The 19,804-nt window shown below is 45.6% G+C and overlaps 1 protein-coding gene across 1 annotated transcript in view; it reads left to right on the top strand.

Moving 5' to 3' along the window:
- IQCH (IQ motif containing H) overlaps window positions 1-19,804 on the top strand; it is a 100,542-nt gene that overhangs the window by 3,263 nt on the left and 77,475 nt on the right. Inside the window, exons 2-9 of the mRNA XM_055002774.1 lie at window positions 887-1,003; window positions 1,354-1,451; window positions 4,596-4,701; window positions 8,666-8,785; window positions 14,406-14,526; window positions 15,295-15,423; window positions 17,132-17,328; window positions 19,223-19,774. Of these exons, the coding sequence (XP_054858749.1) occupies window positions 887-1,003; window positions 1,354-1,451; window positions 4,596-4,701; window positions 8,666-8,785; window positions 14,406-14,526; window positions 15,295-15,423; window positions 17,132-17,328; window positions 19,223-19,774 (1,440 nt within the window). The remainder of the gene's footprint in view (window positions 1-886; window positions 1,004-1,353; window positions 1,452-4,595; window positions 4,702-8,665; window positions 8,786-14,405; window positions 14,527-15,294; window positions 15,424-17,131; window positions 17,329-19,222; window positions 19,775-19,804) is intronic.

Here is a 19,804-nt window from a genome sequence, read left to right as displayed (position 1 = left end):
TTGCTTTATTTGTACTTTGTCTTTCCCACTGAGACTTGGGGCCAATGACATGGGGTAAAATGATGCCGTCAAATAGTGTGAGAGATCTAATAAGCAATGCCACCGGACCAGGATTATATAAATTAAAAATAGTGCAAAAAAGTATCAGATGTGATACGTCAAGCAATGTGGAAAATGGAATCTCAGACAAGTAGAAACAATGCAGTAACAGCAGGATAATGCATACGGTAAATAGATAATGTATACCATCCACAGTGGCAGAGACTACAGGCCTGCTCAATTTATAGAAGTGCATTCTGTTATACTAATTCCTTATTACCTTTATTAAAATGCTGTCCTGAAACAACTCTTTTTGACATAATTTACGGATAGACATTCTTTCATTATATAGATTAGAAAGACATTCTCGGTGGCTACCATGAAACTGTGGCATTCTCAACTCCTGAGGCTCCACTGAAGTCCTCAGCAGTATCCCGTAATTCTGTGAACCCTTTTTTGACTTGGCTTTTGGCGGCCAGGTTTAAGACAATTTCAATTTGATAGCGTATTTTATATTTAATGGATATCTTTGTCTGTGGCATTGACAGTGGGTTAATTATCTTGTGATTTGCCTCCAGCTCTTCGGACAGAATCCGTTAAAAAATTAAATAAGCGAAGCAAATGGTTATTTCCCCCACCCCCATGGCATGCCATTAGCGGGGAATGTTTTACGTTTGCAGCCGTTTTCTCTCTTAACTTTCAAAGTTAGCAGCGCTGCTAATGTTCTGCTCGTCTTTTTCTCTTCTGTGTCCCATGAAATTGCAGAGGTATGTTATATTTAAGAAGTCTCTAGCTTTTCAGCTGGGGATGTGTTTGTTGCACGCTTATTGTTGAACTTATTGCTTAGGTTCAAGAAGATCTTCAGCAGCTGAAGGAGAAGGTACGAGGCCTCAACCAGGGCTGGGAAGCAGTAGATGTGGAAAGCCTTGAAGCTGCTATTGAAAGAACCGAGAGTGGGCTGAGGGTAAGTGGAAAGCCACCCTTAATGCAAAGAGGAAAGAACTGCCCCCACTGAAGTCTGTATCCGTGTTCCTGAATAGATGGGGACCAGATCTCCTCCCAGCAAAAATTCCATTGCTGAAGAGTGAACTGTTTGATCTGCCAAGCATCGTGTGCCAGCATTGTGATCACACTAGCTTGGTGGCCAGAGTTTGGCTGGCTTATACCTTAGACATGGTATAATCCTTGAGAAAAGCAAAGCCTATTACGTCTCCTCCCTCCATTATGAAATGCCAAATGGTGGCCAGCTACTTTGGCACCATTAACTTTGCTAACTCTGACTTCAGCCTAAAAGCCTACTTTTTCCCTCTGCAGAAACATGCTGAGAAGTGTTTAAATGCTATCAACACATCCGTGTTAACTGTTTCGCCATCTGATAACGCAGGCCTGTGCTCAAGACAGATTTCCAAACCGTAAGTTCTATTTATTTATTTATTTTATTGGCTTTATATCCTGCCCTCCCCACAAGCGCGCTCATGGCGGGTCACAATAACATCATCAAAACCATAATTTAAAACATAATAAATAACAGTTAAAATCATAAAAATAAAGGCATTCATTTATCGCAGGAAGCGAATCATGTGGGCGATGGCTGCTGAGCAGTGGAGAAAGGGCCTTTTTTTGTATTTTGAAATAATCGTATAGTCTTGCAGTCTTTGATGATTCGGGGAGTTTAGGGGGCATTTATGCAAATGACAGTATCCGTAAGACATACCGTCCGCCTTGTGGCATCGGGTTGACAGAGGAGTCCCCCCCCCCTTGGTTTTCTGTAACTGTATTTTGTAGTATGTAGGACACCAGTAATCCTCAGTATTCTTTATTTTTATTTATTTATTTACATTATTTATAGTCTGCCTTTGTCACTGAGACTCATACAATGTAAGTCAATACAATCAACACAATGGGACATCCGATAAACAGTGCAATAGGATTTGGATTGCCGAAATCTGAAACCAATAGAGAAAAACAATCGTGGAAGATTACTAAGTTATCCAGTTAAATATAAGTAATCATTTAGTAAAGCGTTTAAATCAAAAGTGTTTCTATTTCATGTTTTTGTCATATATCATAAAATACACGTGAAAATATTCAATGAGTCAACCTCCAGAACAACATGAAATTCACTTTCAACAAATCATTCTGTAACAATAAAGTACTAGTGCTTACCATCCTGCATATACATTTCATAAATACATTTCATAAATACATGAATATTGCACTAATCCATATATTGTCACAGTCCAGAGGTCCAGAACAGCATGCTGAGGAATACACGTATTAGAGATCCATATTTCCCTCAGTCTATTCAGAAGATCATATCAACGTTCAGTTCCATGTCCAAAGCTGCCGCTGTATGTTTTAAAGCCAATTAATTCTTTCTTTTTAGAGCGGAGCTTTGCAACAATAACTTTCTAGGAGTTTGAAGAACAACATTGATATTATATCATATTGAGACTGCTTTGAGAAAAGCAATGAAACACGGAAAGATGCACGGATGACCCATAAGCCAGTCACATAGGATTGAACTCTTGGCTCTATAGCACTTGAGTGTTACAGAATGATTTGTTGACCGTGAATTTCATATTTTTCTGGAGGTTGACTCATTGAATATTTTCACATGTGTATTTTATGATATATGACAAAAACATATGAAATAGAAACAGTTTTTATTTAAATGCTTTATTAAAAGATTATGTATATTTAACTGGGTAACTTGCCGTGAAATCCTAAGCAGAATTACTCCAGTCTAAGCCCTTTGAAACCAATAGGCTTCGAGTGGAGTAAGTCTGTTTAGGATTTCAGTGTTAGTAAACTCTCAGGATTTTTTTTCTCTATTGGTAAGCATCTTAATTGTGATGCTGTTTGAAATCTGAAACCAAGCAGAAGTCTGAAAACAGAGCTGAAACAAAGCATAAGCATTAACACGACGTGTTAAACAATGCAGAAATTACATAGTAGGAACATACTTACAGCAAGAGACAGTATGTATTATACACAGCGGTACAGTCCACAGTCCCGTCTTTAAATCACCTTTCTGTAGCATTCAGTTGTTGTGCAGCCCTGTTACCAGTGTAAAAAAGCTCTCTTGAATAATTTAGTTTCACATAGTCTTTGGAAATCCAAGAGAGCGGGAGCCTTCCTAACCTCATCAGGCAGGCCGTTCCATAAGGTGGATAGAGAATGTGCATGTACAGGCAGTTGTTGCTCTTGCCCATTTGCAGGGTGGCATCCGCAGAAGGCCCTGCTCAGATAAGTGGAGCTGTAGTGGCGGAGAATGGGGGAGAAATGGTCCTGCAGATATGAGGGGCCGAGGCCTTGAAGGGCTTTGTATGTGATGGTCAGTATCTTGAATGTTGGAAGCGGAGGATTCAGCGCTGTCCCTTTCCTCAGTTTTCAGAGGGGGACAAACTAAATAGCTGGGAAGATAGAGAGGTCAGGGCACTCTATTTACTGTTTACTGCTCTGACTGTCCTTTGATACGTAGATTGCTGTTCTCAGGATTTCCTCCTCCTGACTTCCTCCCTCTCACTTCTCCTCTTCCTGGCATTGTTCCAGGCAACATCTCTCTCCTCCTCCTCCCTTCGTCTTGGCAGCATGGATGCAGGACTTGTCCTAGCATCCATGTCCATCCTTAGACTAGAAAGGTAGTTAGGATCTGTCTCTCCTCCTGTCCTATCAGAGTATGGAGTTCCTACAACAAATAACTTATTTCTTTTCTAAATATAAGCAAGTGTATGCTTTTGTTAATTTCTCTCCTGCACACACAGCAGCCAGCCGAACCAGCTCTCAACCACTTATAATCATGCTTCCTGTGCCAAATGATAAACTCTGCTAATAGCCCAAACATGGAATCCTTTAATTAGGTTTTGGGGGCCTACATACGATTTATTTATCATTGAATTGATGGGGTTCTTTCCATTCAAGGTACTGGCCATCACCCTCCAGAGTAACTGGCTAATATGATGCAGGGTGTTCATGTAGCTGGACCACTAGTCTGACCCAGGCTTTTATAATTACATCCCAGGGGAGTAATGCCTATGGGGTGGAGACATCTCCAATACTGAAACCAGCCCAGGGAGTTAAACCTTGCTGTCTGGGTCTCCAAGTGTCAGTCCTGCTTCTTCCTCTCTCTGACATGGCCTGATCCTGAAGCACAGGCAGGATGCTTTGCTCTTAGTTAAGTCAGGCTCCACACAGAGAAATCTTTCCCCTTTAGGCTTTGAGTCTTTTCTTATGTTCTGTTTGCGCAGTGTCCCTGCCTCTGGAGTGTTGGATGCTCCAAATTGGCCTTCTCAACCTATTCCGATGCTAGCTTTTTGGCTCGGTGCAGGCCAGACAACAGAACAGCCATTTTTTTCTCAGAGAGTCTCTGACTTACCCTCGGGGTGTGAACATCCCAAAGGCCTCGAAGGGACAATCAAGCAGGTCCCCTCATGCCAAAGATTCTTCTGGAGAATCCTCAGTCTCAGGCAGTTTCATTTCTTTCTAGTGTAGAAAATAAAGCGGGAGCTAAACTAAATCTTGCAACTTCAAATTTTTTTCTGTCTCTCATTCAGGGGAATTCCTCCAGAGGCATCTCAGAAAGAGATCGTTTTCCCCGAAGCATCAGCAGTTTCTGCTCAGCATGGCAGCTCACCACCACACGTGTCTTCAGGTTCAAAGGTCTGACCCATCATTCTTCCAGTGGGTTTGTGTTCCTGTTCACGTTTTCTCAATGGATTTTCCTTCCCCGAGTGCTTTTTCAAAGAATCTTCCGCACAGTCTGCTTGACACTGGATGCTGCTGGAGCAAGCTCCAGGGCCCCCGCTGTACAAATGGTGCAGGCGTACCTGCGGAATGCCTAGCATGCATCAGAGGTGGGCAGAAAGAGTGTCGAGGCACAGCCCAGCACCCCAAGTCAGGGTTCCCCCCTCCATCTGCTGTGCTGGTATGACATTGCAGCTAAAAAATAGCCTCCGCTCAGAAATGTCACCAGGGATTCCCTTGGCACTGTTCCTTTTGGCATTGGAGGTAGAGAGTGCCCTCAAGTCATAGCTGACTTATGGCGACCCCTGGTGGGGTTTTCAAAACAAGAGACTAACAGAGGTGGTTTGCCATTGCCTGTCTCTGCAGCCCTGATCTTCGCTGGAGGCCTCCCATCCAATTACTAACCAAGGCTTAGCTTCTGTGATCTGGCTCACCTGGGCTATCCAGGTCAGGGCTCTAAATGAAATCCCGCCCTCAAGTCATACCTGACATATGGCAACCCCTGGTGGGGTTTTCATGGCAAGAGACTGTTCACGGTGTTCACCTTGAGCTTTCCATAAGATCAAGAACACCGGCATTAGGCACACTGATTCTTGTTCCTTGAAGTACCAGTAGTTTGTTTCATGAAAGCATCATCTCCATTCACTCTGTAGCGAAGTCCAGCCACAATGCTGTTATTTTTTGCTTGTTGAGTTTTACCCAGAGGTTTTTCATACGGCTACCCTGTCTCACCCTCTTGGATTTCTGTGCAGAAGTACACATTTGGACACATAATGTCATTCTCCCTCTTTGTGTGTGTTTGTGTGGGTGCCCTGAAGTCATAGCTGCCTTATGGCGACCCCTGATGGAGTTTCCATGGTGAGAAACTAACAGGTGGCTTGCCATTGCCTGCTTCTGCAACCCTTGTCCTCGTAGGAGGTCTCCCATCCAATTACTAACCAAGGCCAACCCTGCTTAGCTTCTGAGATCTGTCGAGATCAGGCTCACCCGGGCTATCCAAGTCAGGGTTCTTTTGACATTAAAAGCATCACGTTATAAGGAAATGTCCCTAGAGCAGCAGATCAGGGACAATCTGGCTCCATTTAGGATTAGGAAGGGACTCTGCTTTGAAGGGTGCACTTTATAGCTTTTCCCTGGTGTCTCGACTTCATCGTGCGTGGCTGAGTTTCATTTAGAGAGGGCCTCGCTCTGCAGCCTCCGCTGGATTTCCCTTCTGGGACCGGAGCCCCACTGACCTTCTGTGCCGTATCAGTGGCTGACACCAGAGAGCCCCATGAGAAGTGCTGTTTTGCCAGCTGTTCTCCAGTTGTTATTGCTAAACAGTTGTAAAAATCCAGTGGTGCAATTGCTGCCCTGCTACCTGCCCTAAGCATCTGGGGGCAGAACAAGTTAGGAAACTGATGTCAAGTTGATGAGTGGATTTTTGTTTTAATCCTGCAAAAGCCTACCTATTAGAGTTCACATCAAACAAGATACATTTATGCAGAGTTGTGGAGTTACGTGTCGGGGTGAAGGTCTGAGATTCTGAATCGTCCTTTGTGCTCAGCCTGCAGCCAGAACGGATTGCTGCTCTCGACTCGACAGCCACATTCAGCAGAGCTCTGAGCAAGAGCAGCCACACTTGTTCCCCATTCATCAGCTGGGGAATAAACCTGTGATAATTTTCAGAGCTGTGATTTCAGGAAAGCTGCAGGGAGGTATTATTGCTCTTGATTCAGATCCAAATGTTTCCTTGCCTCTCCTTCAGCACAATAGAAATAGGCTGTGTGTGAAAGGCAAGCAAGTGCCTTCACGCAGGGATAATTTTACCCTGTGTGTTCACTTCTGAGGCTTCTATTTTTATATCTGTAAAACAGAGGACATTGTATTCATTTAGCTGAAGATGAACTCATTAAAGGGGTACTTTATCCCCTCCCTTTTCCACTCCTTTCCTCTAGGATTTCCTAGACATTAATTTTTTTATGAACAATACCACCAGATCTGTTCCGTCCAGATACATGGGATCATGCCTTTCGGAATTTGAATGCTCATTTCTGTAATTATGACTCTTTTTTCTTTCATTGCCTGTGTGATAAAGCTGAATCAGAACAGGCTGTTTTGTTTCACTGGGCCAGCACCAGTTTTCTGGGCCATAACTTCAGTTGAAATTGTCCCTGACCAGTCCAGACAGCATAGCATTCAGGGCAGGAATCCCTGCAGCGCCAAGCATTGGACTGGCTCTCCTTTTAAGTATCCACAGAATCAAAACCCACCCACTCCTGAAGACTTGACATCTGCAGCATATCTTGGTGTGGCTAAAACAGAGGGCCAAACTACAAGCGACGAATGACACTTGAACGGCAAGTGTATTCCTCCCTGTTCACTTGCCCTCCACTTGCCCTCCACTCGATCCACTTGCCGTTCAAGTGTCATTCGTCGCTTGTAGCTCGGCCCAGAGTTGCCTCTTTGCTAAGCCCTTCAGTTGAGATCCAGCAGCTGGATCTGTACTCTCACGGGCCCCAGATAGTGTGCCCAGGCCAAGGTGCTTCGAGGAGATCCCAGCAGAGTGGTTCAGCATTGCTCAGACATCAGGCAGGGGCAAAGAGGAAGACCTGCTCTGAGCATTCCCTTTTGTCTCTTGGAAAAGAGAAAGGGGGCCGGGCTTTTACTATAAAAGTGGGCTCTGCCCCAGGGAGATTCAGCAACAAGCCAGGAACCATTGAAGATTGAGGGCTGCCATCATCCAAGGGCAGAGCTCTCTTCTCCTGGAGACATGGGATATAGGAATAGCCCATGCTAGTGACTGTGGAAGAGTGGAGTAAGCTCATGGACTGCTGTTTGGAGGCAGGGGGAGCTAGAGTGAGGGAGTTAGGTCATCTTTTTTTTAAAATTTATGTCATTTATAGTCCGCCTTTCTCACTGAGACTCAAGGCGGATTACATAGTATGAGGTTAATACAATCAGTATCAAGTAAGTACATTTCAATACAATACCATAAGGTAAATATATACAAGTTTAAAGACATAGCATTAGCAAGGATCCAAGACGCAGCAGAGATACTGAAGCAAAACATAATCAATTCTAGGACTAACATTAGACAGCATGGAGCGACAGTTGTACATAGGAGTCCATATTTAAAGCAGCAGATAATATATGAGGCAAAAATGGTGATGAAGTCTGTGATCCCCAACTTGTTAGTGAAGTACCTGAGACCCCATCCCTACAATGCAGCCCTCCCATTTGAGTAAAAAGCTTTTTTGAATAGTTCGGTTTTGCATCGTTTACGGAAAGCCAGGAGAGTGGGGGCTCTTGTGACTTCCTCAGGCAGGTCATTCCACAGGATAGGGGCCACCACAGAGAAAGCCGGTGTACGGGCTGCTGCTGACTTCACCCGTGTGCAGCGTAGTACCTGCAGGAGACCCTGTTCAGATGAGCGAAGCTGCCGTGGAGGAACACAGGGAGGGAGGCGGTCCCGTAGGTATGCCGGGCTAAAGCAGTGAAGAACTTTGTATGTAATAACTAATACTTTGAACTGAGCACGGTAAACGATGGGTAGCCAGTGGAGCGATCTAGACTGAGTGATCTAGATGGGAGTGATCTAGACTGAGTCACTGCAACCTCATACATAGTGACAATGGCCGATTCAGCCCCATACTTGCCTCTTCCCCTGTTTTCTTTCATCTGTGCTTGATGCGTGCTTTCAGTAGGCAACAAGGTGGCTGCTTTTTCCAATTAATCCATTTTGTTTTCTTCGTATGTTGCCTGTCATGTATCAGTGTACCCAAATCAGAATAGAATAGGAATTCCCAAGCAGACTTAGTCACAGGAGCCAAATTTAGGCTTGGGGAAATCCCCTTCGTTCGTATCCTATGTAGCACCCATTTGTGCCTCTTTGTTGCAGCACAAGCTTTCGATGACACTGAAGATCCTGTACAATCCGCGCAACACTCGACACCGAAACGTTCTAAATCAAAACTATGGAGTCAGCTTGCCTCTAATTAATCAGCGAAAAATGGTTCCTGTAAGTAATCAGGATGTGTTTTCTTGCCTTATTGATTACACTCTCGAGGCTGTGGTATGTCAATATTGTATTTCCCAGGGTTCTTAAGCCAGGAGATCCAGCCCTGATAGCAGTTCTGGAAGAACATCGCTTCAGCTGTGGTTGCCTGAGCAAAACCCTCAAGGGGGTTTCTAAAACTCGTTCAAATATGTATATCCATCATTTGATTTCTCTGTGCTTGGGGGCTGTCAGCTGAATATGTGAACTGACTCCACTGAAAATCATTGCCTTGGAGTTAATCTGAAAGTTCTGTCTATGGTGTTTGATCCTCAGTGGCCCGTTTGCCTGTGCAAGCTGCCATATGATCTTGCAGTTATCTGAACTTGCAAAGTAGCCTGTTGTCCTTTTTCAGTGAAGTCTCAGAGTTTCACCCATCTTTGTCTTTATGTGTACCATAGCAGGCAAATTGTATAGTGGTCAGCAACCTTGGAGCTTGGGAGCTGTTTCAGATAACGCGTATTTAAGTGGCTTTTACAACAGACCAGGAGGCTTATTTTACTTTGCACCAGGGTTAGATTTTACTTGCCTAGCCACTGGGCTTTATCTGCCCGTTTTAAAATAAAAATATGCAAATCAGCACTGTTTATTTTTGAAAAAGGCAAATTATGTTAATTACAAACAACTTGAATGTACAATTTAGCAGTGCTTGCAAGAAAATATTTGCAAATTATATTAATTACGTGTAGCTATAATATACACGTTAGCAGTGTTTGTGAAAATGTGAAATTATGTTAATTACAGGCAATGGAAGTATACAAATTAACAGTGTTAATTAAAATTGCATGCAAATTATGTTAATTGCAAGCAATTAAAACGTGCAGATTAGCAGTGGTTGTGAAAACGTGAAATTATGTTAATCACATGTGGTTAAAATATGCAGATTAGCAGTGTTAATTAAAATGGCATGCAAATTATGTTAATTGTTTGCATCTTAGAGATGCAAATGAGCTGCAGCCCTTTAAGAGCTTCCCCGCCATAGATTTCTGGCATGGCCTGACATGTTGGCCACCTTGGTCCTAGAACACACGCTAAGCAAATGACCCAGTGCAGTTGCCAGAAAGATAACTGTAAATAATTGCCATGACCTGGGAAAAGCTTTCTGCCGTTGTTTTCATCGTCATAACAATGCTGTGCAGAGTTATACTGGCACTTCGGCTCCCATAAATATATATATAAAATGCCGTGTAAACTTAGAACCTCTTCATTTATTCATGGGGGAGGATTTAGTGCCTCGGCAATCAAGAGTTTTTATGAGTCGCACTATCTTCTTGCCTGTTCGACTACGTTATTCCAATTGCTTCTTTTTCTTCTTTCCAGTTGCATCCTCTGTGTATATTGTGAATGCACACACACTCTTACGCATGTATGTGTTTGAAGTAATCCATAGGAAGTGCACATATGTTTTGGAAACGATGCCAGGGAAACCAGGTTCTTTCTGTTCGAATGAGGAGCAGAATAGACAGGAGATGTATAGCTGAGAAAACCCCATGTGCACTTTAAGCTCCTGCTTGTTGCTCGTTGTGACAAAGAAAATGATGATTTTTGGCACCAGTACTGGAATTAGATCTAAACAAATTGATGTTCCGGTGCAGTAATTCAGAATGCGTTTGCCGCATTTATAAAAACATTACAAAAGACAATCGAGAATTAATAAGCTGCTCCCCCTCCTCCAAATAAGAAAGCGAATAATTGGTGAGGTGGAGTTAAGTTAACAGATGAGTACGTTCAGACTCCTCTCAACCTGGAAATCGGGATGTGAAGGTCACCCCAATCCTGGATGACAAACAGAGGGCTTTCTGTTGGTAAACAAATTAATCTTTGGAAAGGTCACCATTTGTTTTACATTTTGCATCCAGTCCTTGTCATCTGGAATCCAAGACTGACTGTCATTCCACAAGGCGGCATGCAGATGAAGCCGCCTTCATCCATATCAGCATTCTCTGGTGCAACTCAGCTCCTGATTGGGATGCTATGGGTTGCTGGCTTACAGCTGTCGGCAGGCAAGAACGGAGGCCCGGCCCGGAATCCCAATAAGCAGGGCCGTCCGAGTCCTCCTGGTGGAAGCTGGCCCCTTGCCCATGAGTAAAATGTGCAGCAGTTCAAGCTAGCAATTATCTTGCCTACTTCCTTCTGTGCCACTTCTGTTCCATTTCCTGATAAACATGTGGCATTGATTGGAGTCATATATCTCTTCTTGCACACACCTGCTGTAGCAGAGTTTTGACACAGGTACATTGTCGGAGAGAGCTTTCGGTGGGTTCTGTGCTAAAAGAAGCTGCCGAACACTTTAAAAGGAGGACGTTTGCTTCTCAAACGGAGGGGGGACTGAAGTAGAGTAGTACGGCACAGCAGGCAGACTGGAAAACGTTTGCTGTCGAGGTTAATGCATTAACAGGGCTATTTTTGAAAGTTTACACTGAGACCATTGTAGCCTCGCGGTTCCAAAATGGGAGTTTGGGGTCCATGTTTCACCTCTGCAACCTGAGTCTCAATATTGGCTTGCCTTATAGGGTTCTTGCAAGAGTATATAGAGCTTACGGGAAATTCCATTCCAGACGAGCCGCAGAAATTCCCTAGGGATAGACGACGGGTTGGAGCTGGACTAAACTGGCAATTTCTCCCTTCCCACTGCAGCCACACACCCCTTGTGTTGTTCCAGAAGAAGAATCCCTGAGGCCCAAGAGCCCAAGATTCGTGGAGATCAGTGGGCTGCAATGGGACAGGGAAAGCAGGGAAGTTCTATCTTCCGATGTATAATTGAGTCTGGATGTAACCCTGTGATGCATTATTTTCTGCTAACGCTGTGCGCTCATCATTTACAGACCTTTTGTATGTAATGTCCCCCCCACCCACCTCAAAGCAAAAGCATTTTCATAGGATTTACAAGTTTTTCTTTAAAGAAAGTCATCCAATATTAGAACTCAGACTTTCATCACAGATGGAAAGTGTTCCTTTTTTTTTTTTTGCATGCGCTATATATTTTCCAAGTGCCTGTAATTTTGTGGGTATCATTTCCACGGGCCACTGATAAAATGAAATCATTATCCCAACTAATTTATCAGTGTCACTAAAGAGTAGCATCTCAAGCAGCCATAAATCGGGAGCCAAATGTTCTGTTTGTGCTTCATCCTTGTCCGTCAGCTGCTCAACTGTGAACGCCTGCACACACTGGACAGCGGCTGGCAAACACTGGCAGCTCTTCTCTCTCTCTCTCTCTTTTTTTTTTTAAAAAAGATGATGCCGCAGGCCTCTTTCCTTCCCATGAAATAGTTTTGCCTTGGTACCATTTTGTTAATAGTAAAAAGCAGCACAATGCACTAAATGGAAAATCCACGCTTCTGGGGGTGGGGGGAAGCACTTACTTTAAGCCGAAGCATAGAAAAATAATTGTATCGAGTGGAACGTTTTTATTTACAAGAGAGATGCACTTCCGAAAGATTAATAGAATTGTTTTGTTTCGTACATCTACTTAATTATACACATAATTACTTGAGATGGGGGGGGGCGTCCAGGCATATTGCGTGGAACAAATCTTTGCTATCCATCCAGATGAAGAGCTTCATTCTAATATGTAAAAATCATGTTCTGAGACGTCTCCCTCTACTTGTCATCTCAGAATGATTGGGTTGGAGTTAGGCAGACACTTGGATATTTCAAGGAAGGATCTGGTGGGATTGCTGCTGGATCCTGCTCAAGGGATCATTTCAGAGCCCTCCTCACAGTTGACCAGTGACAAATGAAGGCTTCTGAAAGCATACGGCGCCACAAAAATCATCTAGCAGTGCAATCCTAAGCACAGTTACCCTAGTTGTTGTGGATTTTCCGGGCTGTATCGCCGTGGTCTTGGCATTATGCCCAGAAAATCCACAACAACCATCGTTCTCCGGCCATGAAAGCCTTCAACAATATAAAGTTACCCTAGTTTAAGCCCATTGAAATCAATGGGCTTAGGCAGGAGTAACTCTTCTTAGGCTTGCACTGCAAAAGCATTCCCATGATGGCAAGCATTACACGGGAGTAAACCCATTAAAAGGCACAGTCTGGATAGCGGAGCTTTGCGGGGATGCTGCTGGATGCGTAGCTCAGCGTCTCCCTTCAACTCGAGGGCTCGCTCGTGAGCAACAGGAGCTCGGTGTTTGCTCGGTTATTTATTGAACAGCGGAACTCGCAAGATGTTCTTTCTCCGCTTCAGAAATCCAGAAGAAGCCGCTTGATTTAGACTCAATTGTGCCTTCAGCTTTTACGCATTGCTCTGTTCTAACGCCGATTCTACATTCTTTGGGCCTCAACAAAAGCCTGCCAGGGGCTGTTCATCAAGAGCTTTCACAGAAGCTAAGAGAGCTTTACGGTGGTTTAGTTTTTTCCTGCTGTGCGAAATATGGAAAGACTGTACCAACACTGGGCTTCCCAGCTTTGCTTCTCATTCTCGTACTAAAAAGGGCAAATGGGCACAATCCACCTGTGGTACGTTCCATTCTCTAGACTAGTAAGGGGCTAGTTTCTGGAATCGGTTACTGCTGAATTAACAAGAGGTGGATTAGGGGCTATTTTTCTCCTCCTGCACATTGCCTCTTTTCTCCTAACAGTGTTTGACTGTGGCCATTGCTTCACTGCTCATGAAAGATATTTCAGTTGTGGAGATAATTGACGGGCCTTTGATGGCCAAGTTCAATGCCACCTCTCTATTTTTCTTCTCCTGTTTTGTGTTGCAATGAAGGTGTAAATTGACAGCCAAGGGTTGTTTTTTGCAGTCCACGGTTGCGATGTGGAGTATGCAAAAAGCGTCAGACTATAGATAATGTGGCCATTCGTGTAAGAGAAATGAGCAAAATTCACCAGGCCACCACCACGGAGATCGAAGCAGGCGGGTTTGAGAGTGACACTGGTCTGAATGTCAAACTAACAGGCTGCAACACAGAGTGATTTTCATACAGTCATAGTTTCCTGCACACCATCCTTCAGCTTACAGTGCAGTCACCAAAACCAAACCGGTTCCTGGCAAAAGGCCCAGGTTATTCTTGTTTTCATATTTATTTGATTATTTATTGCATAGGTGACATCGCAAGACACTGATTGGTTTTTAATTAACTCTTCTTTTAAATTATAGAAGCTGCTGCTGACAGACAACAAGCAGGCAGCATGTTTGGAAGCAGTAAAATCGGAGCGCGTACTGTTTTCTTTATTAAGCCATAATGAAATTATTCCTAGCAGAAAGGGTGTTTATTATTTAGCCTTGCGTGAGCGAAGAAATCTATACTGTAGCCACCCAAAGTGTGGACGGTTGAAGGCAGGCGTCTCTTGTTTGGTGTAGTGGTTAAGAGCAGTGGGACTCTAATCTGGAGAGCCGGGTTTGATTCCCCCCTCCTCCACTTGAAGCCAGCTGGGTGACGCTGGGCTAGTCACAGCTCTTTCAGAGCTCTCTCAGCCCACTTACCTCACAGGGTAATTGTTGTGGGGATAATAATAACATACTTTTAAAACCGCTCTGAGTGGATGTCAAGTTGTCCTGACGGGCGATATATAAATTAAATGTTGTTATTGATATTGATGTTGTTGTTGTTGTTATTTGCTCTCTTTATAGGCACCCCCTCAGAAGGTAGCCAAAGGTGTCACAGTGGGTAACCTCTCAGTGGCTCCACCTTCCTTCTGTTTGAATAGTTCGTACTCTGAGTTGCCTATGAGCAAAATGGATGAGCAGAAAGGTCAGTCCTGGCTGCCTGCTGGGTTTATTTTGTTATGCTTGCTCCTTGGTGTGTACAGGGTGTTTTTTCAGCTGGAACGCGGGGGAACGGAGTTCCAGAACCTCTTGAAAATGGTCACATGGCTGGTGGCCCCGCCCCCTGATCTCCAGCCAGAGGGGAGTTGACATTGCCCTCCTCGCCGCGAGCTAAACTCCCCTCTGACTGGAGATCAGGGGGCGGGGCCACCAGCCATGTGACCATTTTCTCCGAGGGCAACCCACTGAGTTCCACCACCTCTTTTCCCATTACGGTGTACATTACGGTGGGTGTATATAACTCGATCACAGATTGGCGGTTAAGTTTACTATTAAACAGGAGCAAATGGGCCAAGCCCTCCCCACACCAGCCTTCAAGTGCCCAACAGCAAGCTTTCATGGTACAATATAGGGAGGGAGGAGAGGAGAGTCTGAATAAGCAGGAGGAGGGATCTGCTTTCTGGCTCGTCCGTTCAGCTGCTGCCTGGCTGGGGAGCCTCCATCTTCTTCATTTTCAAACCATTTCTTGATCCATAAAGATAAGAGAGCAGGGGAAATGGGTGGATGGGCATATCAGCAAAAAAATTGCTCACCCTGGCTTTTCTCCTATTTGATCCCCTAATCACAGCCGACACTAAAAATGATACCGACAAGACTTTCTCCTGATACTGTCATCAGTTGGGTTTTGGATTGGGAAGTCTGACGTCCCGGATGCCCTAAGTAACCTGTAAAATCTTCCTCACCTACCCCCCAGGAATCCTGAATCTCATTGAGAGAGGGCTGATCCCACGTGCTGCAAAGCTTACTCTAGAGAAGCCTCTTGTTCTATTCAAACCTGCGGCTTTCCATGAATTTCACGCCAAGCACAGGAAAAAGGCTTCAGGTAGGGACAGAGAGATTTTGCTGTAATGTAATCACTTTTCACTGTCACCTGGTCAGTTTTGTCTGTATTCCATTTTGGTAGTGGTCATAGAAACAAGATTGATTGATTGGATTAGATTAGATTAGATTAGATTTTTAATCTGCCCTCCCCACCGAGCGGGCTCAGGGCGAAGCACAACATTTTGATTTACATAAAAGCAGATAAAACATTACGATAAAATTTAAAACACTACATACAATAAAAACTTCTCCTCAGATGGCGATGGAAGAGTTACTTCATTTCAGACATGACCCATATATCCATATCTATAGATATATATAGGGTGGTGGACAGATCTTTTCAAGACGAGTCAAGTATGGCCGGCGGGGGCCCAGCCTAGCCTCCGCCATATGCCTGGCGGAACATCTCTGTCTTACAGGCCTGGCGGAAGGATAATAAATCATCAGACAGAGACTTCCACCTGGCCGGTGCAGGTGGGGTTCTCTGGCTTATTTTACAAACAGGCGACGATGTAGGGGAACTCATGTTTCCAAGCTTTCTGTGGGCTTTTTCATTTAATAATAATAACATAATAACATTCAATTTATATACTGCCCTTCAGGACAACTTAACACCCACTCAGAGCGGTTTACAAAGTATGTTGTTATTATCCCCACAACAATCACCCTATGAGGTGGGTGGGGCTGAGAGAGCTCTGAGAGAGCTGTGACTGGCCCAAGGTCACCCAGCTGGCTTCAAGCGGAGGAGTGGGGAATCAAACCCGGCTCTCCAGATTAGAGTCCCGCCGCTCTTAACCACTACACCAAACTGGCTCTCTGGAGCCCGGTGCAGGAGGAGGGAGGAGTTTCAGCCTACCTGCCCGTGCTGTGGGGGACAATGGCATGAGGGGAGGCTGAAGCTCATCATAATAAAAAGAGCCTTTGCTGGCCAAGGTCAATTCCACCACCAAATTGGATCCTGGAGTGCTTGGGAACAAGTGGCATCTTTTTGTAAAACGGGTCGGGAAACCCTGACCCAACTTACGTTAGACAGATATCTCGTTTGGTCTTTGCGGCAGATCGATCAAGCAGAGCAGGTGAGGACTTCCTCGGGGCCCTCTTGTAGCTTGCTAGAACTCTTTTCTCTCCCTGCCTGTCTGTGTTAGATGCATTGGGGCTGGTCACTGCTCCCAGCCATCGCCATTCGGCCTTTGCAGATGGCAGGGCTACTGGCCACTTCACCCTGCCACCGTTTAACATCCTGACATCCCATCGTGCTCCCCAGCATCTGAGGGCTGCCTCCTTGCACTCTACACCCGTGTAAGTAGTAGTTAGAATGTTGGACAAGGATCTTGGAGACCCAGGTTAAATCTCTCCACTCTGCCTGGGAAACTTGCGGGGTGACCTGGGGCCAGTCGCACACCCTCCGCCTAACCTGCCTCCCAGGGCTGCTGTGAGAAGAAAACGGAAGAGAAGAGAACCAAGTTGCAAACCTCTTTGGGTCTCCATTAGGGAGAAAAGAACAGGGTACAGATATCAAAATAAAAGGAATAAATATTTATAGCAGATGACGCCTTAGCAGTGCAATGTTGCTTGTGTCAAAATTGTCCCCTCGGGGCTGGTTACAGTTGCACAGTGAAGCAGAATGGGCTTTGGTTGTTGCTTCTCTTTTGAGATCCGGGATTGATTTTGGACGAGAACTTTAAAAAAAATGGCTTTTGTTCCCCTAGATGGAGGCGCGGAGAGCAAGAAGGTGGCCCTTGGCCCTGCGCACAGCCACATGAGCAAGGGCAGCAAAGGGACCAAGGGCAGCATTGCCCCGCCCCCCTCCTGCATCTCGGTGCTGTCCCTCAGGAAACCCAAGCAACTACTGAGCCCGGCCCTCCGGAAGCAGGAGTCCGCCTTTGCCTCTGCCTGTGTCCCAAAGGTATCGTGGCATTTTTGGGGAACAGTTTTCCTCCTGTACGCAGCCGATGTAGCTTTGATTTTTGCACCGAGCTCCGTAATTCCACGCCGCAGGTCAGGTGACTTTTACTGCACTTCCCTTTGCAGGTTAATGCGGACGTATTCCCACGGTTTTCAATAAGCCCTGTTCCCAGTTCAGCGTGCATCGGATGACACTGCTAGTCAGTTACTCCTCCAAGCCTGAATAGACACCAAGCCTAGCGCTAGAGCCTGACCCTACTCCCTTGAATTCAGATACCTCTGCAGACTGGGAAACTCTCTGCATCTTTCCCGTGGCAAGAGCAAGCAATCACATCCCCTGACCTGCCCATGCTGGCCTTTTCAGGACATGTGTCAGCAAATATTAATTGCCGTGAGTTGACCAGTGTGAAGCACCCTGAATCGGGGCCACCTCCTCCTCTTTCCCAGCCCCACAGGAGTAGCCCGTCTTCCTCCAGCTTCACCAAAAACCACATGGGGATTGGGGGTGGGCGGTGTAGAGTGAACCTCTCCTTTAATTGTGTCAGTCACCTTTTGCAAAATTTCCTGGGGTAAAACTCCACGTTAAGGCAAGGGACCTACTTGCCAAACCCCATGCCCTCCTTTGCGCTTGCCTCGGGTGGGTCTGCTCCAAGCAGCAGGGCTCTGCCCAAAGTCCTTTAGCCACTGCATCCTTACTTCCAGGTAAGCCCCTGGGGCACCTGTGCCTCCCCACTGCCCCAAAGTCTCTGCAGTTCTCCTGTCTCCCCAAGCCCTCCTGCTCATGGGAGGGTTAAGCCTTGCCAGCTGCCCTGCTTCCAGACTTGTTACCAATGCCAACATACTGGCCTTTCCCCCCTTTCTTCTTCCAGCTTCTGTCTTTTAACTGTTTCATCCCTGCTGCATCTACTTTCCTAGTCTTTCTCCCGACACCTGAGCAGGCCTTTGATCCAGAGTTCACCTCCACTCCCAAACAGGCTAGTGCTAGCCACCATATCCCCTTCCTCAGGGATCATTTCGTAGAAAAAGAGCTGGAGGAACTCATTAGCACAACTCATTAGCACAACTCATTAGCATATGCCACACCCCTTGCTATCGCTCGGACATGGTTCATTAGCATAACTGATCTGCATATGCCACACACCCCTGACATCACCTATCCTGGCTGTTTTGGACCCAATCCTAGCCATTCAGGGCCGAAATTGGGCCCAAAATGGCAAAAAGGGGCTGAAAATGGCCGAAAAGGGGCCCAAAATGGTCAGGATCGAGCTGCTGCTGAGCGGGAGAGTGATCCACCACCTGTTAGAGGCCCGATCCGGGCCATTTTGGCCCCAATCCAGGCCAAAACGGGCCAAAATGGTTGAGAGTCAGGTGGGTGGGGGCCACCTGACATGTGACCTCTTTGGGGAACTGCCGGAACTGCGTTCCCCCTAAAAATGAGCCCTGCCCTTCCTACCTCTCAGTAACCCTGGGGGACTTGTTTTGACTCCCCCTCATCTTTATAGCTGAGCTACTGCCTCTTTTAGGGCTGTTCCTGGGCTCCCCCTACCCCCAGCATAGGATGCATATATAAGGTGTGGGTCTTATAACATGCTGATGGAAACAAGAAAATAGGTTGGTCTTTCCATTGTCAATCTATATATGTTGCACTGGGGTTTTTGGAAAATTCTGGATTCAGAGTTACTGTGAATAGTGACCTTGGGCCGGTCACATACTGTCAGCTTAACCTGCCTCAACAGGTTGTTGTGGAGATAAAATGGAGGAAAAGAGAAGGATGTAAGCTGCTTTGGGTCCTTATTGGGAAGAAAGGTATGGTACAAATGAAGCTAATAAAGTAATGGGACAGTTTGTCTCCACTGCTCATCTCTGACAAACATGGATTCCTTCTCTTTCTGTAGACACCGGAAGTGACGCCCGCTCAAACTTTCCAGAATTTGGCTTTGGACTTTGATATTCTGATTCGCCAAGGAAACGTAGACTACGAGGCTTCTGATCTTCTGGGGTTCAAACAGCACTGTTGCTTGTTCTGGGGAAGTGCCCATTCCTTCCTGCTACAAGTCGCTGGTCTTCTGAAGGACTATGCTGTGCCTTCGGCTATCATCAAGGGAAAGAAGGTGATGGAAGTCCTTCCAGACTTTGAATTTCACCAGAGGCCAACCAGGGAGGAACTTCTGTCCGTGATAAAGAACAATGTACTCGTCCAGAGACTCTTAAACCGACCCGGCCAGAGGTACAAAGGTCAGAACGGGATCGAAATGGCAGCTATCAAGATCCAGGCCACATGGAGGTGTTACAAGCTCAGAAAAGCCTACGTCACTTTTCGACAGAGGCAGTGGGCCTCTGGCGTGATTGCCATTTCGTGGCTCGTGCACATGCACATGGGCCAAGTCAGAAAGACCCTGAAGGAATCGCGACAGAAACACCTGGAGAATTTCTGCATCAGGGCCAAGGTGTGCAAGGCTGCCAGCTGTCCCAGCCGG

Source organism: Eublepharis macularius, chromosome 18 (assembly GCF_028583425.1).
Source record: "Eublepharis macularius isolate TG4126 chromosome 18, MPM_Emac_v1.0, whole genome shotgun sequence".
Lineage (NCBI taxonomy): Eukaryota > Metazoa > Chordata > Lepidosauria > Squamata > Eublepharidae > Eublepharis > Eublepharis macularius.
The sequence above is the reverse complement of the archived record's forward strand: the minus strand, read 5'-3'. Positions and strand labels throughout refer to the sequence as shown.